The 18,563-nt window shown below is 39.7% G+C and overlaps 1 protein-coding gene across 1 annotated transcript; it reads right to left on the bottom strand.

Moving 5' to 3' along the window:
• Positions 1-1,688: 1,688 nt before the first annotated feature.
• On the bottom strand, positions 1,689-3,397 carry UTP3 (UTP3 small subunit processome component). The gene has a single exon (XM_047799236.1). It carries the CDS (start codon positions 3,180-3,182, stop codon positions 1,752-1,754), a length of 1,431 nt encoding a protein of 476 aa, XP_047655192.1. The 5' UTR covers positions 3,183-3,397; the 3' UTR covers positions 1,689-1,751.
• Between the last annotated feature and the right edge of the window lie 15,166 nt (positions 3,398-18,563).

Here is an 18,563-nt window from a genome sequence, read left to right as displayed (position 1 = left end):
GGTGTCCCCATTGTGGCTCAGTGGTTAATGAACCTGGCTAGTATCCATGAGGATGCAGGTTTGATCCCAGGCCTTACTCAGTGGGTTAAGGATTTGGTGTTGCTGGTGAGCTGTGGTGTAGGTTGCAGATGAAGCTCAGATCCCCAGTTGCTGTGTTTGTGGGTGTAGGCTGGCAGCTATACCTCTGATTGGACCACTAGCCTGGAAACTTACACATGCTGTGGGTGTGGCGCTAAAAAGACAATAAAATAACAAAATAAAACATGGATAATAGAATTTGCTATGAAAGCGGTGTTGCGAGTAATAATAAATAAAATGCTTACAAAAGTAACTTGCACTCAATATAAACTTTTATCTCCAACCTACTTCTTTTGTTTATAAGAAAACAAAATAATGTGGCATGTGTGCTAGTCTGAGGAAGCAGCTGGTAAGCCAAAGGTTAAAATGAAAGCTCAAATTAAACTGGATTGGGTCCAAATCCTAAGCATGTGTTCATTAGAAAGTTAACCTCCCGGAATTTTGGTGTCCTTATTTCTGATAGAACAGCCTCATCTCACAAAGTTATGGCAAGTGTTTTAGTAAATATTAACCAATGACCATCTCTGCATTTCCAGCAGCTGGCACAATGTTTAATGGATTAGCAGTGACATAGTTAAGATGTCCTTGGTTTTTTCCTTCACTAGTCCTCTCACTGTTTCCCCTGGCATCATCCTAAGACTTTTTAAGTTCACCATCTTATCATCTTTCCCTACTGTAAAGACCAGAGTAACTGTAAAAAAAAAAAAAAAAGTAAATTTGTTACCTCTTTCCCACTAGTAATTATATTAGGTTTTTAGCAGTGTAAAAAGAGTGGAGTGTACAAAGAACCACTGCAAGTCACCAAAGGGGAAATGGAATTTTTATCATATTTACCGTATTAGGGAGTATTAAAAATATTCACAATTAACATAAGTAAGGCATATCTCTATTTTTAACCAAGTTCCTCTTCATTCCTAAACTTTTACCAACATAAAATGTATAAAATTCTTAACATTAAACCCTACTCTAGAATTATGCTTTAGGAGTTCCCGTTGTGGCGCAGTGGCTAATGCATCCGACTAGGAACCATGAGGTTGCGGGTTCAGTTTCCTGGCCTTGCTCAGTGGATTAAGGATCCGGCGTTGCCCGTGAGCTGTGGTGTGGGCCGCAGACACGGCTCAGATCCCGCGTTGCTGTGGCTCTGGTGTAGGCGGGAGGCTACAGCTCCGATTAGAGCCCTAGCCTGGGAACCTCCATATGCCGCGGGAGCTGCTCAAGAAAAGAGAGAAGAAGAAAAAAAAAATTATGCTTTAGGTAAATGAAATGTCAGAACTACTTTGTAGGTTATCTTAGAAGTAAGATGATTTTCAAAAGTGCATTCTCTTCACTTTACCTAAAAAATTATAAAAATATTCTGTTTATTTCTTACTCCACAACTAGCTGTGCAATTTCCCTTAGCTACTATTTGACAGAATATTAGAGAACTTTTTTCAATACCATCTCTTTACCCATGCAGCTTCAAATTGCTCCCACACTTACTAGTATGTATGATCTGATTACAAAGTAAAAGAAAAATGAATTGAGCAAATAACCCAAAGAAATTTCACTACTGACAAGAACTTTTAAACTTTAAGGTTAGAGACTAAATACTAATATAGCCACTTCACCAGTTAAAAATAAAAAAATTTATTGTTCTAAAAATATTACCAAAAAACTTAAGCCAAGCAAAAACTTTACTTAAGCTTAATGCTCTTTTTAACTCCGGCACGAATACCAGATAGTTCACCACTATAACGTTGCTCTTCTCTACGAACTTCCCGAACCTGGCCTCTTCTTCGGATTTTGGCTCTTCTGAACTTCTCCCGGTGTTTCACTCTGGGATTACGATCAATCTTCTTTCTCCTAGGGGTAAGTCCCCTGTTTTTAGCAATCTGGTAAGTAATGGCTCTCTTTGCATTTTGATCTTCAAGAGCTTGTTCTTCAGTACTATTTTCTTTCTTTCTCTTCAATTTTTGCCTGTCTTCTATTTCTTTATAGTATTTCAGTGCAGCTTCTTCATCAAAATCAGAATCATCAGAAAGGTCTGTAACAGTGGAGGCAGCAGCTGAAGTCTCTGAAACAGATTTTGGCTTAGCCTTCGTGGATTTTGCTTTTAGGGTCAGTTCTTTCTTTCCAGCACCATCTTTAAGTGTGAGTAGATGACGAATCTCAGAGGACAGCTTCTCATCCACAACTGACAGCTTGTTGATCAAATTTCGATAGGTAACAAGCCTTTCTATGACAGGATGTCCATGTGCAGGAACTCTCCGAGCTTTCAGGATCAAATAAAAACTGATGTTGGAGCAGTAGTTCAAGTAGAGATTGTACTTGGTCCTCAGGTATTGGCTTCCTTTTCCAGGTGGAATGACTCTTTGCTCCACCAACTGGAGCAATGGCTCCAGTTCATCCTTCATCTCTGTCAACTTAACTTTCAGGTCATCTATCAGTTCCAAGAGCTCTGGTGATTCCTTCCGCAGCATCTTCAGCTTCTCTTTCACTGAAATTTTCGCCAAATCCTTCACGACGCGTGTCTCAGCCTCATTTACTTGAGGTGCTGGTTTTGCAAAGGCAGTCACCCAGGTGACTCCAAAATCGTCCTCCTGCAGGGTCTGGGCTAAGCGCCGCTGAATGAGCTGTGCCTCCTCCTCCTCCTCTCTTTCCTCTTCTTCTACTTCTTGTTGGCTCCGCCGGCCTCGGGACTTGGACCCATAGTCCGTGTCATAGTAAACTTTTTTCCTCTGACCCCACGACAAGCTGGGATCCACCGAGGCCTCAGCCTCACTCTCCACGGAGCTTCCACCATCCTCCTCTTCCTCCTCCTCATCCCCTGCACTCTCTCCATCTTCGTCGTCGTCCTCATCAGCAACATCTAAAGCAAGCACCTCCTCCTCCTCATCGCCATCCTCCTCCTCGTCCCCACTCTCTACTTCGCTCCAGCCCTTAGCCAATGCGGCCCGAGATCGGGCCTCATGGAAGTCATCTACCTTATCTTGGTAGTAACTGGAGTCCCCTGGTGAGGGCGGAGATTCTAAATCGTCTTCATTTTCCTCCACTGGACCGCGACCTGCCTTGGATCGCAGAGCGGCCCACTTAGCCGCTCCTCGCCGCTGCGATCTCCTCACCATAGCTCGCGTCTCAGGTTCTACACAGACGTCAGGCTTTCGGCGACCTCCGACCTCCGCACAGTACCCACGCGGTGCAGCAATACGCCGCCTCTATGACAGCCACGCGCTCCAAGTGGATGCAGGACTTTCCACCTTCTTCCGGCCCCCAGGATGCTCCCTGAGGTGGGTGAACAGGCCTTCCGGTTGGTCCCTCAGCCCTTTCCGTACAGGAACGAGAGTTACGCAGAAGTTCAGTTCCGCAGAACGCTTTTGGAAGACTTCAGTTCTTACTCTCGCGAGCCTGGGCGTGCATTGGGGGGGAAGGCTAGCGAAGCGCGAGGCGAAGTCGCGGAGAGACCATCAGAGGGCGCTTTAGCTCTGTGCCTAAGAGAGGTCCAGGGCTGAGAGGCGAGTTGTACTGCGCCTGTACTGGGCGTCGCTGGCACCCAGTCCAGTTCAGGTGACCATTTGGCATTGTTTTGTCTTCTCCGCTGAAGGTTAATCAAGTTGTTTCTGTCTCCACAACTTCTAAATACGACGTATCTGGACACCATAGCCTGAGGCGGCGGCGGCGCGCCTAAAAATAGAGAGTCCTGGCGTGGGCGTCCTGCGGGGCGGAAGGTGGCCCACCTCCGGCTCCCTGCCCTCAGGCCTCGGGGATGTCGGGGGATTTGTGTCCCTGAGTGTTTCCGAGAGGTGGCGTTGGGAAGGCAAGAGCCGCGCTCTGGAGTTAGATTTTCTGAGGAGCTGAAGTTGGCTGCAGAGGGCACCTCGATTTCTCTTCCTTTTAGTGGAAAAGGTTCACTCTTAGAGATATTTTGGAAATGACACGTTTTAACTCTCAGGGGCAGACCCTTTAGGAATTCTTCAACGCCTAACGAGCACAAGGCAGCGTGTTAGACTCTGGGAGAACCACGGTGGGCGGCAGCAGGTGCTGCTCCCGAAGTCGTGGCACCTGAGGTCCAGCAGGGGACACGCATTAAGCAAGTAATCACACGAAACGTGCCAAATTACATGTACTTCGCAGGAGTGCTGTGAACACTTGTCCTATGTTACCCAGCCTTCAGCTGCTGAAAACGCTCAACATGCCTTTTACATCATTGTTTTTGTACACCTACCTCCCCTTCGCCCCCCTAACTACCAAGTGCTCCCGCCCAAATTTGGGAAATTTCTGTTGCATTGAAGAGACAGCTTAAGCATCACCTCTTGGATCTCTTCTCTAACCCCCTGTATCATCTGGTAGAGCTCTGTGAACACGAGTACACCATACAGTGTCTGGCACAGGGTAAGTGTTCAATGAAGATTTGTTTAATGACTACTGAAATGACAGTATTTGATTATCTATCTCGTGCTACACAAACGGAGTGAATGAATGGTGCACAAGGCTGTTAACATCCCTAAGGGAGCTAACCTGAGCCGGAGTGGATTTTTTTTTTTTTTAAAGACAAGATACTTTATTCATGGTTAATAGTTTTTTTTTTTTTTGGTCTTTTGTCTTTTTTTTTTGTTGTTGTTGTTGTTGTTATTTCTTGGGCCGCTCCCGCGGCATATGGAGGTTCCCAGGCTAGGGGTTGAATCGGAGCTGTAGCCCCAGGCCTACGCCAGAGCCACAGCAAAGCGGGATCCGAGCCGCGTCTGCAACCTACACCACAGCTCAGGGCAATGCCGGATTGTTAACCCACTGAGCAAGGGCAGGGACCGAACCCGCAACCTCATGGTTCCCAGTCGGATTCGTCAACCACTGCGCCACGACGGGAACTCCGATTTTTTTTATAATTTTTTTTTATTTTCCCACTGTACAGCAAGGGGGTCAGGTTATCCTTACATGTATACATTACAATTACATTTTTCCCCCAGCCTTTCTTCTGTTGCAACATGAGTATCTAGACAAAGTTCTCAATGCTATTCAGCAGGATCTCCTTGTAAATCTATTCTAAATTGTGTCTGATAAGCCCAAGCTCCCGTTCCATCCCTCTCCCCCCCCTCCCCCTCCCTCCCTCCCCCCCTTCCTCCTCCCCCCCTTCCCCCCCCTCCCCTCCCTCCCCCCTTCCCCCCCTCCCTCCCTCCCCCCCTCCCCCCTCCCCCCCTCCCCTCCCTCCCCCCCCCTCCTCCCCCAACCTCCCTCCCTCCGCCCCCCTCCCCCTCCCTCCCTCCCCCCCCCCTCCCCCTCCCTCCCTCCCCCCCCTCCCTCTCTCCTCCCTCCCTCCCCCCCTCCCATCAGGCAGCCACAAGTCTCTTCTCCAAGTCCATGATTTTCTTTTCTGAGGAGATGTTCATTTGTGCTGGATGTTAGATTCCAGTTATGAGCGATATCATATGGTATTTGTCTTTGTCTTTCTGGCTCATTTCACTCAGGATGAGATTCTCTAGTTCCATCCATGTTGCTGCAAATGGCATGATGTCATTCTTTTTTATGGCTGAGTAGTATTCCATTGTGTATATATACCACATCTTCCGAATCCAATCCTCTGTCGATGGACATTTGGGTTGTTTCCATGTCTTGGCTATTGTGAATAGTGCTGCAATGAACATGCGGGTGCACGTGTCTCTTTTAAGTAGAGTTTTGTCTGGATAGATGCCCAAGAGTGGGATTGCGGGGTCATATGGAAGTTCTATGTATAGATTTCTAAGGTATCTCCAAACTGTTCTCCATAGTGGCTGTACCAGTTTACATTCCAGAGTGGATTTTAGGAGTCATTAAGTTCAACTCCAGTATCTTCAGTGTTTCCATGTGGAGGAGTTCCCTGGTGGCTCAGCTGGAAAAGGATCCCCAGTCATCTCTGCTGCAGCTGGGGTTGCTGCTGTGGCACAGGTTCTGTCCCTGGCCAGGGAATTTCTGCATGCTGCTGGCTGGGTCAAAAAAAAAAAAAGTAGATACATGTGGGGGAGTTCCTTTTGTGGCTCAGCAGGTTAAGAACCTGATATAGTGTCTGTGAGGATGGGGATTTAATCCTTGGTCTCGCTCATTGGGTTAAGGAACCAGTGTTGCTGCAAGCTTCTGTGTAGTCCTCAGCTGCAGCTCTTATTTGACCCTAGCATGGGAGCCTCAATATGCTGCATGTGTGGCTGTAAAAAGAAAAAAATAAGTACATGGGGAAACAGATTTTATTAGCAAATCCAGCACAGAAACCTGGGACAGGGCTCCCACAACAGGAACTCATGGTCAGCCACCAGGGAACTCCAGAAATCATTTTTGAATGTAGGTTTAAACAGGTTTTGTCATTCAGCAAATATTGACTGGTTACTAATTGTAACAGAATGCTTCATGCTATAGTAAATTCAAAGGCACATTATCCATTGTCCCTTCTAATCAGGCAGACTCAGAATTGCCAAAACAATCCTGAGCATGGAATATCTTTCCATTTCTTTGTATCATCTTTAATTTCCTTTATCGATGTTCTCAGCATGTCTTTCGCCTCCTTGGTTGAGTTTATTCCTAAGTATTTTATCTTTTTTTGATGCAATTTTAAATGTTTTTTTTTAACTTTCCCTTTCTTCTTTAAAAATTTAGTTTTATTGAAGTATAATTGATTTATAATGTTGTGTTAATTTCCGCTGTACATCAGAGTGATTCAGCCATATGTATACACATATCTACTCCCGTATAGGTTATCACAGAACATTGAGTAGATTTGTGTGCTATACAGCAGGTCCCTTTTGATCATTTACTTTCCCTTTCTAGTATTTCATTGTTAGTGTAAAGAAATGGAACTGATTTCTGTATGTTAAACTTATATCCTGCTATTTTGCTGAATTTGTTTATCTGATTTAGTACTTTTTGTGTGTAGTCTTTAGGGCTTTCTATATATAATATTATGTCATCTGCATATAATGACAGTATTACCTCTTCCCTTCCAATTTGGATACCTTTTATTTCTTTTCTTTTCATTCTTTCTTTTTTTATCTGATTTGTGTGGCTAGGATTTCCCGTACTGTATTGAATAGAAGTAGTGAGAGTTGATATCCTTGTCTTGTTCCAGATTTTAGTGGGAAAGCTTTTAGCTTTTCATCATTGAGTTTTATGTTGACTGTGGGTTTGTCATAAATAGCTTTTATTATGTTGCAATATGGTCACTCTATACCCACTTTGATAAGAGTTTTTATCATAAATAGATGTTTAATTTTATTAAATGCTTTTTCTGCATCTATTGAGATGATCATGTGTTTTTGTCTTTTTTTGTTGTTGGTGGTGTAGTGTAATCACATTGATTCATTTGCATATGATGAACCATCCTTAAGACCCTAACATGAATCCAATTTGATTGTGGTGTATGATCTGTTTTTATATTTTGTTGGATTTGGTTGCTAATATTTTGTTGAAAAATTTTGCATCTGTATTCAGCAAAGATATTGGCCTGTAATTTTCCTTTTTGATAGTGCATTTAAGACTAATTTTATTTATTTTTTATTTAGTAGTTTTGATGATTATATTTATATTATCTATTTAGACAATGGCAAATATTTAACAAAGCTAGTATAGTTTTAGCATAGTTATAACAAGCTTTTTTTGACAGTTTTTTAATTTTTAAAAATTGTTTATTTTTTTTACTTTTTTAATGATTTTTTCCCATTATAGCTGGTTTACAGTGTTCTGCCAGTTTTCTATAGTACAGCAAAGAGACTCAGTCACATACACATATATACATTCTTTTTCTCATATTATCCTTCATCATACTCCATTGTAAGTGACTAGATATAGGTTCCCAGTGCTATACAGCAGGATTTCATTGCTTATCCATTCCAAAGGCAATAGTTTGCATCTATTAACCCCAGATTCCCAGTCCATCTCACTCCCTACCTCTTGACAACCACAAGTCTTTTCCCCAAGTCCATGAGTTTCTTTTCTGTGGAAAGGTTCATTTGTGCCATATATTAGATTCCAGATTTAAGTGATATCATATGGTATTTGTCTTTGTCTTTCTGACTTACTTCACTCAGGACACGAGAGTCTCTAGTTCCATCCATGTTGCTGCAAATGGCATTATTTCATTCTTTTATATGTCCGAGTAGTATTCCATTGTGTATATATTCCACATCTTCTTAATCCAATCATCATCTGTCATGGACATTTAGGTTTTTTCCATGTCTTGGCTATTGTGACTAGTGCTGCAATGAACATGTGGGTACATGTGTCTTTTTTAAGGAAAGTTTTGTCTAGATATATGCCCAAGGGTGGGATTGTTGGGTCATATGGTAGTTCTATGTATAGTTTTCTAAGGTACCTCCATACTGTTCCCCATAGTGGTTGTACCAGCTTACATTCCCACCAACAGGGCAGGAGGGTTCCCTTTCCTCCACACCCCCTCCAGCATTTGTTATTTGTGGCCTTATTAATGATGTCCATTTTGACTGGTGTGAAGTGGTATCTTGTGGTAGTTTTGATTTGCATTTCTCTAATAATCAGGGATGTTGAACATTTTTTTTGTGCGCTTGTTGGCCATCTGTACATCTTCCTTTGAGAAAGTCTATTCAGGTCTTTTGCCCATTTTTCCATTGGGGTGTTGGCTTTTTTGCTCTTGAGGTGTATAAGTTGTTTGTATATTTTAGAGATTAAGCCCTTGTCAGTTGCATCGTTTGAAACTATTTTCTCCCACTGTGTAATTTGTCTTTTTTTTTTTTTTTATGGTTTCCTTTGCTGTGCAAAACTTGTCAGTGTGATTAGGTCCCACCAGTTTATTTTTGCTTTTATTTCTCTTGCTTTGGGAGACTGACCTGAGAAAACATCTATAATTTGGATGTCAGAGAATGTTTTGCTTATGTTCTCTTCTAGGAGTTTGATGGTATCTTGTCTTATGTTTAAGTTTTAAAGCCATTTTGGGTTTATTTTTGTGCATGGTGTGAAGGTGCATTCCAGTTTCATTGATTTACATGTGGCTGTCCAGTTTTCCCAGCACCATTGCTGAAAAGACTGTCTTTTTTCCCATTTTACATTCTTGCCTCCTTTGTTGAAGATTAACTGACTGTAGGTGTCTTGGTTTATTTCTGGGTTTTCTCTTCTGTTCCATTGGTCTGGAGGTCTGTTTTGGTACCACTACCACACTGTCTTGATTACTTGTGTAATTGCCTGAAGTCTGGGAAAGTTATGCCTCCTGCTTGGTTTTTGTTCCTCATGATTGCTTTGGCAGTTCTGGGTCTTTTGTGGTTACATATAAATTTTTGGATTGTTTGTTCTAGTTCTGTGAAAAATGTCATGGGTAACATGATAGGGATTGCACTGAATCTGTAGATTGCTTTGGTAGTATGGCCATTTTTACAATATTAATTTTTCCAACCCAGGTAAATGGAATATCTTTTCATTTCTTTGAATCCTCTTTGTTTTCCTTGGTTAATGTTTTATAGTTCTCAGCATATAAGTCTTTCACCTCCTTGGTCAGGTTTATTCCCAGGTATTTAATTTTTTGGGGTGCGATTTTAAAAGGTATTGTGTTTTTGTATTCCTTTTCTAATATTTCATTGTTAGTGTATGGAAATGCGACCAATTTCTGAATGCTAATCTTGTGTCCTGCTACTTTGCTGAATTTGTTGATCAGTTTGAGTAGTTTTTGTGTTGAGTCCTTAGGGTTTTCTATATATAGTATCATGTCATCTGTATACAGTGACAATTTTACCTCTTCTCTTCCAGTTTGGATGCCTTTTCTTTTGTTCATCTGATTGCTGTGGCTAGGACCCCCAGTACTATGTTGAATAACAGTGGTGAGAGTGGGCATCCTTGTCTTGTTCCAGATTTTAGTGGGAAGGCTTTCAGCTTTTCTCCATTGACTATTATATTTGCTGTGGGTTTGTCATAAATGGCTTTTATTATGTTAAGGTATGTTCCCTCTATACCCACTTTGGTAAGAGTTTTGATCATGAATGGATGTTAGACTTTGTCAAATGCTTTCTCTGTATCTATTGAGATGCTCTTGTGGTTTTTGACTTTTGTTTTGTTAAGGTGGTGTATGACATTGATTGATTTACATATGTTGAACCATTCTTGTGAACCTGGGATGAATCCCACTTAGTGGTGGTGTATGATCTTTTTTTACATGTTCTTGGATTCGGTTGGCTAAAATGTTGTTGAGAATTTTTGTGTCCATATTCATCAAAGATATTGGCCTATAATTTTCTTTTTTGCTAGTATCTTTCCACAGTATCCATTGTGATTTCTCCTTTTTCATTTCTTCTTTTGTCTGACTTGGTATTAGGGTGATGGTGGTTTCATAGAATGTCTTTGGGAGTATCCCTTCTTCTTCAACCTTTTGGAAAAGTTTGAGGATGCGTATAGTCCCTCTTTGTATGTTTGGTAGGATTCGCCTGTGAAGCCATCTGGTCCTGGACTTTTGTTTGTAGGGAGTGTTTTTATTACATATTCAATTTCATTTCTAGTGATTGGTCTGTTCACTTGATTTATTTCTTCTTGATTCAGTTTTGGCGGGCTATAAGTCTTTAGAAAGTTGTCCATTTCTTCTAGTTTGTCAAGTTTGTTGGCGTATAATTTTTCAGAGTATTCTCTTATGGCTTTTTGTATTTCTGCAGTATCCATCGTGATTTCTCCTTTTTCAGTTTTTATTTTGTTTATCTGGGTTTCTTTCTCTCCTCTTCTTGGTGAGTCTGGCCAGAGGTTTGTCAATTTTGTTTGCCTTTTCAAAGAACCAGCTCTTGGCTTTATTGATTTTTTTCTATTTTTTTTGAATCTCTATATTTTAAGACTAATTTTAAAAGTCACCTTAAAAGCCTTTCCTGGCCTCAGACCGGATGAAGAAGTTCCTCTTTTGCATTCCCATGCTTCATACAGATCTCTATTTATACTTTACTGCTTTCCCTCCAAAAACTCTGTAAGTCCCATTAAGTACAGATTCAAGTACTGCGTTTTTAGATCCCTAGAATGTAGGTCAGTATTTGAGAAAATATATTTCTAAACTTGGTGTCAGCATGCAAAATAGTAGCCTTTTACAATGAATTGCAATGTGTTTTGTACTTCTGTGGTAATCAGCATAGGTTTTTTTTTTTAAGTAACATTTAACAGATGAAATATTTAATATACAGCATTTGTGAACTTAGGCAAATAGTTAAAAGCATATTTACTTTTTGTCCCAGTGTCACAAACTAGGTTATGATGACTGCAGTTGTCAAATACCTTTAAAAAATGCTCAGAAAAGTAGTAATTGTAAAAATAATTTGATGTGAGAGAAATAATGGGAAAATGTGTTCTTGGTATTAAAAGCGATTAACTTATTTAGATATATTCTCACAGAAACTCCTTGAAATATTTTTAGGTGCAGAAAAGGATTATTTTTAGATGTAAGAAAGAAAATGGAAGAGATGAAATATATTTGCCATCTGCTTTCATTTCTGTCGGAAACCACTTACTCTGAAACCAGTAGGTTATAGATTCTTTTTGTAACTAGGTTCTGTAACTATTTAAAGATACAAAAATCCTAAAAGTGATTTAGAAGTAAAATATAGAACTTCTAGTAAAAAGTGAGATAAGCATATGAACCCTAGTTAAAAATGACTCAGCTTAGTTGTTTAAATTACAAAATGAAGAATTTACTGAAGTTGTGACACTGCTTTCCCTTCCAAACTCTAATCCAACTAAACTGCACAATTATTATTTTAATCTGTTTATTTTTTCTTATCATGAGGAACCTTGTAGATATAATTATTTATATATAACTTTTTTTTTTGGTCTTTTTTTTTGTCTGTATTTTTAGGCCCGCATATGGAGATTCCCAGCCTAGGATCCAATCAGAGCTGTAGCTGCTGGCCTACACCACAGCCACAGCAACTTGGGATCTGAGCCACATCTGCGCCCTACACCCCACCTCGCGGCAACGCCGGATCAGTAATCCACTGAGTGGGGTCAGGGGTCGAACTCTCATCCTCATGGATGCTGGTTGGGTTTGCTAACTTCTAAGCCACGATGGGAACTCCTTTAAAACTATTGATTCAATGATAGTTGTAGCTTTGACGGTGAAGGTCTTTTGAAACACAGTTCGTACAATTTTTTTTCTTTAGTCAGCCCTCATTCTCTTATTTAGTCAGCGTAAAACCATTAGCACAACCTAATATTCAGAGCCTGCGTTTGTCTGGCCTCAACTTATTTTTGTAGCTGCTATCCTACTGATTTCATTAAACTCTATATACTAGGCAAACTGAAATACACATTGTTCTTTTTTTTTTTTTGAGATTTCTTTTTCTCTCTCTTTGCTTATACTGTCCCACATAACAATTTTTTTTTTTTCTTTTTAGGGCCACACCCATGGCATGTGGAAGTTTCCAGGCTAGGGGTGGAATCAGAGCTGTAGGTGCTGGCTTACGACACAGCTACAGCAATGCAGGATCCAAGCTGCGTCTGCAACCCACACCCTGTGCCATATAGTAAATCATTATTGCTTATCTATTTTATGTGTAGTAGTTTGTATGTTAATCCCATACTCCTAATTTGTCCCTCTGTTCCTCTCCTCTTTGGTAACCGTAAGTTTGCTTTCTATGTTCGTGAGTCTATTTCTATTTTATATATAGATTCATTTGTGTTATTTTTTAGATTCCACATATGTGATATCATATATTATTTGTTTTTCACTGTCTGACTCCCTTAACTACATGTAATATTCTGTAGATCCATCCATGTTGCTGCAAATGGCAATATTTCATTCCTTTTTATGGTTAATAATCTATTTTTTGCGTGTGTGTGTGTGTGTGTGTGTGTGTGTATGTGTGTGTACATCACATACATGTTCCATCTTCTTAAGCCAGATATGTGTTGATGAGCACTTGGGTTGCTTCCATCTTGGCTGAAAATATTGCTGCTAAGAATATTGTATATTTTCGAATTAGCATTTTCATCTTTTCTGGATATATGCCCAGAAGTAGAATTGCTGAATCGTATGGTAGTTCTGTTTTTCATTTTTTTTTTAGTTTTCCATACTGGCTGCACCAATTTACATTCCCACCAACAGTGGGAATTCCCTTTTCTCCACATCCTCTCTAGAATTTATTATTTGTAGACTTTTTGATGATAGCCATTCTGACCAGTGTGAAGTGATACCTCATTGTGGTTTTGATTTGCATTTCTCTAATAACTAGCAATGTTGAGCATCTTTTCATATGTCTGTTGGCCACCCATATGCATTCTTTGGAAAATGTCTATTTAGGTCCTATGTTAGGATTTTTAAACATTTTCTCTATTGTAGTAAGACTGTTTATACCTGACTTACATTTTTGCCAGATATATCACCATTTTCTCGTAACCTTTGTGATATCTAATACAGTTACTTATACACATTAAGTACTGATAAATAGCTGATCACATAATGAGAGTTAAATTGAGTTGTGTTAAATTTCAGTAAGATATTAGAAGTTAGCAGAAACAACTTAAGAATTTTTTTTTTTTTTTTTAGTCTTTTTAGGGCATGGCATGTGGAAGTTCCCATGCTAGGAGTCTAATCAGAGCTGCAGTTGCAGGCCAACACCGCAGCCATAGTAACACAGGCTCTGAGCCACGTCTGTGACCTACATCACAGCTCACAGCAATGCTGGATCTTTTAACCCACTGACAAGGCCAGGGAGTCAAACCTGTGTCCTTATGGATACTATTTGGATTCTTAACCTGCTGAGCCACAGTGGGAAGTCCAACTTAAGAATTTAATAAGATGGAGTTCCCGTTGTGGCACAGTGGTTAATGAATCCGACTAGGAACCATGAGGTTGTGGTTCGGTCCCTGCCCTTGCTCAGCGGGTTAACGATCCGGCATTGCCGTGAGCTGTGGTGTAGCTTGCAGACGCGGCTCAGATCCTGCATTGCTGTGGCTCTGGCGTAGGCCGGTGGCTGCAGCTCCGATTCAACCCCTAAACTGGGAACCTCCATATGCCACAGGAGCGGCCCAAGAAATAGCAAAAAAAGACCCAAAAAAAAAAAAAGAATTTAATAAGAGTTTCAAATGTGACATTGATATATCTATTTTTGGTGTTAAGAGATAACAGGCTTTATGCTAAGAACAAGGGGGAACCTTTGGAGGGTTTTAAATAGGGCAAGATTAGAGAATTGATGTAAAGAGGTAAGATTATAGATGGGAAGTTAGTGTGAGCCTCTTAGAATAATCTAGGTGATGAACTTTAGTGTCAAAACTAGAGCCCTGGGTGTAAGGATATAAAAAGTACACAGATTAATAGCTGTGTACTTAAAGAGATGGTATTACAGGACTTAGTGTCTGACTAGGTATGAGGGGATGAGGAGTTACAGTGACAACTGAGTAGGTGATGATACCTTCCACTGAGATAGAAAACTGAGGAGGGAAGAGGTTAGCAGGGTTCAGGAAGCAGGGGGAAATAAATTTTGAAAGTGCTGCATTTGAGGTGTCTGTGAAGAGGTTCACATGTCTAATCTAGACAGTAGGATATATGGTTCTGAAGCTCGAGAAAAAAATATAAACTAGAGCAAGAGATTTGGGTGTCTTCCACATTCATCTGGAACATGGGACCACATTTGATATTTAACGAAATATGGTTTGGAATGGTTTTTTCTTAAGTAGCTAGCAAACATGAGTTAGTAGACTAGACAGTGTATACTTCCTGCCTGCCACTACAGTTACAGGACTGACTATCTATCATCGTGTCAAATTCAAAAGGTTTGGATTAATAAATAAGCTATGTGCAGTTAAATATGTAATTCCAATCTATTCAAGGTCAAGACTTCTAAACTTACTGTGTGAAACTAAGCCATGAAAAAAATTTTAACAGTGATAACAAAAAATATATCTGAATAAAGCTTCCATGTGTGCTCAACTCACATTTTTATGATATCCAAAAGTTTTAATCCCTTTCTGGGCTTTCTCCACTTGCCATTGTTAATAACATTCCATATTTGGGGAGATACTGATTACATATCAGGCACTATTCTAGTTATCTTAAGTACATTATCTTTTTTTGGGGGGGGGTCTTTTTCTAGGGCTGCACCTGAGGTAAATGGAGGTTCCCAGCCTAGGGCTAGAATCAGAGCTGTAGCCGCCGGCCTACACCACAGCCACAGCAATGCCAGATCTGAGCCGCATTTGCAGCCTATACCACAGCTTACCACAACGCCAGATCCTTAACCTACTGAGCAAGGCCAGGGATTGAACCCGCAACCTCATGGTTCCTAGTCAGATTCATTAACCACTGAGCCACGACAGGAGCTCCTTAAGTACATTGTCTTATTTAATTTTCACAATATATCTATGAGGAGAGTGCCATTATTATCCTCTTTTAACAGATAAGGCTCAGAGATGTAAAGCAGTTTACTGAGGTTGTATAACTGGTAGTTAAATGCAAGTCTGTCTTACTCTGAAGTTAGTTTTCATAACTATTTATATTCTCTCTTGGTCTAATTTTTTTTTTTTTGGTCTTTTTAGGGCCACAGCCGTGGCATATGGAGGGTTCCAGGCTAGGGGTCCAATCAAAGTTACAGCTGCCGGCCTATGCCATAGCCACAGCAATGCCAGATCCGAGCTGCATCTACGACCTACACCACAGCTCATGGCAGAGTTAAGGATTCTGCGTTGCTGTGAGCTGTGGTGTAGGTCATAGACAAGACTCGGATCCCTAGTTGTTGTGGCTGTGGCATAGGCCGGCAGCTGTAGCTCTGATTAGACCCCCAGCCTGGGAAGTTACATATGCCGCAAGTGTGGCCCTAAAAAAGCAAAACAACTTATAGGGCTCAGAGACATATGAATTTCTGCTTCAATATATGTACTGGAAAAACTTGAGCCTTCAGATTTATAGATTTAAGATTACTCAGAGATATGGTATCAATTTCAAGTAATATAATGGCAGAAAAATAGAAGTATCATAAGGCATAGGCCATATTATATTTCTCCAGTTTTATTTTGGGGCCTGGGAAAGCAGCAATTTAGTAGATGTGTTCAGAGTGCAGGCCAACAACATGGAGTATAATTAGAGGATATTCACAGATTGATGTATTGTTCCTTCACTGATTATTTTGGGGCTGGTTTATTTTATTTTATTTTTTTTCTTTCCTGTGATTTTGGTAAAATTGTTTATTCACTGTAAATTACTTTATTTCAGTTTATTTTTGTTTACACTGAGTGCCACATCAGAGCATTACTTCAATTGTGATTGCTAACTACTACAATTAATGTTCCATGTACACTATAATAACGTGAATACATTACTTGTTTCCTTTCATATAAATGTATATCACTGATAATATTGTGATGTTGTATTTGTTTTTTTTTTTTTTTGTCTTTTTTGCCATTTCTAGGGCCGCTCCTGCGGCATATGGAGGTTCCCAGGCTAGGGGCCTAATCGGAGCTGTAGCCACTGGCTGACGCCAGAGCCACAGCAACACGGGATCCGAGCCGCATCTGTGACCTACACCACAGCTCACTGCAACGCTGGATCCTTAACCCACTGAGCAAGGCCAGGAGCAGGGACCAAACCCGCAACCTCATGGTTCCCAGTCAGATTCGTTAACCACTGCGCCACCGTGGGAACTCCAGTGATGTTGTATTTGAAAACTTCTTTCAGGTTGCTAAAGAACTGAACTGAATGAAGATATTTAATAATCAAGTGTAATATAGTTATCTATACAGAATCACTACTCTATAAACATGTTATGTAATAATGTGAAATTTACATCCACATAAACTATTTTAATTTTGCCTAGCACACAACACTGTACTAGGTGCTTAAGGATAAGTGTGTTGACACATGAAATATATGGTCTCTAAACTCATATTGCCATTTTGAACTTTGATTTCCTCCAATAGTTTCATATTCTCTCAGCTCCCAATTGTTGATAATTTATTCATTCTAGACAATATTTGTTCTTTTTTTTGCCTGAGTTCTACTTATCTTTCAATCTCAGCATAGACATTACTTTGTCTGGAAAGCGTTCCTTCATCCTGCCTTCCTCTCTCCCATCTCCTCTGCTCCTATGGCACATTGTACTTGTCATCAGGTAAATCCATTAAAAAAAAAGTCATACCTATTTTGTTCTCTTTATCTCTGCCATGTATAGTAGATGCCAATAGACAGCCTGTTGAGAGAAGGAATAAATGAGTGAATGATCATTTGAATTAAGGGCCAGGTAAATAGCATTAGCTTTGCAGACTACAAATACATATTTGCTATAATGGCAATTTTATTTCAGTGTCTTAAGGAGAAAATAAACTTTAAAAGTATGTATTCTCCAATTATATGAGGAAATTATGAGCAAAAAAGATAGCTATATTAATTTCCTATTGGTGCTATAATAAATATTGATACTATAAAAAAGTTTGTTGGGAAATAATTATTGCACGCCTTTTAGGCCAAAGAAACTTATTGGAAACTCTGAGAAAGATACAAAGAATTATATAATAGTCTTGAAAGAATGCGTCAGATATTTAAAATAATTTTTGACATGATATTCCTCTCCATAGACTTTTGTTTTCTTCTTGTTATTGGGGAAAACAGACTTAGTATGGGACCTACATGTGATATAAAACTCTGAGTGGAAGAATTAGAACAAGAATATTTTTATATCCTCACCCATTTTCCAGAGAATAATTCCCCATCAGTGTTTCCTTATATCCTTTTGCTACGGTTATTTATGAACCCTTCTCTGAATCCAGAAACTCTTAATTTAGTATAAGATAAATTATACACATATGAAGAAAAGTGATAAAAATGTAAAGTAATATGCCAACTTCTATAAGATGATATAGAGATATAAAATTAATTTATTATCAATGAAGAAACAGTAAAGGAGTGAACGCATAGGTTGACGTTAAGCAGGAAAGACTTGCTGAAATTAATTTTAAAGATTTTAAGATTTTTTCTGAGGATTGTCAGGAAGGAAAAATAAATTTATGGTGAAGAAATAGCAGAGTAAAAAAGATTCTGAAACAGTAATTAGCAAATCATATACAGGAAACAGAAAGGCGTATTTGACTAGAGCAGAGGCAAATCAATTAGAATATCCTGAAAATAAATTAGAATTTCCTTAAAGCAGCAAGGGGCCAGATCACTGGAGTTAAAAAATTAGAAGGAGCATGTTGTTTGAGGGATTTCCTGGAAACCTTGTTTTTTTATTGTGCCTATAGAGAATTATCATGAACTCTAAATGGTTGTTTATAAAGTAAATTTTTGGAGATAGGCTATTTTAAATTAGGACCAGTCCACAAGGTAGCGTGGTGAGAGGGAAGAGTTGTGTATAATGGTCAAATGACCAATATGTAGTATCCCAAATAGAAATTCTATGAAAAGCTCCTGCAGGTGCAAGTTTATTTAAAAACAGACCACAACACAGGTGCAGGTGCAATTCTCCTTATAAACATTTAACCACAAAACACTACCCTAAAAGTCTATGTGAAAAGCTGTTGAGAAAAAGAGATAATTCAGTTTTTTTTGTTTAATATTTTAATTTCTAAGGAGTGTTTAG

The sequence above is a fragment of the Phacochoerus africanus genome, chromosome 10, assembly GCF_016906955.1.
Source record: "Phacochoerus africanus isolate WHEZ1 chromosome 10, ROS_Pafr_v1, whole genome shotgun sequence".
In the NCBI taxonomy this organism is placed as follows: domain Eukaryota; kingdom Metazoa; phylum Chordata; class Mammalia; order Artiodactyla; family Suidae; genus Phacochoerus; species Phacochoerus africanus.
This window is presented reverse-complemented; position numbering and strand designations above follow the sequence as displayed.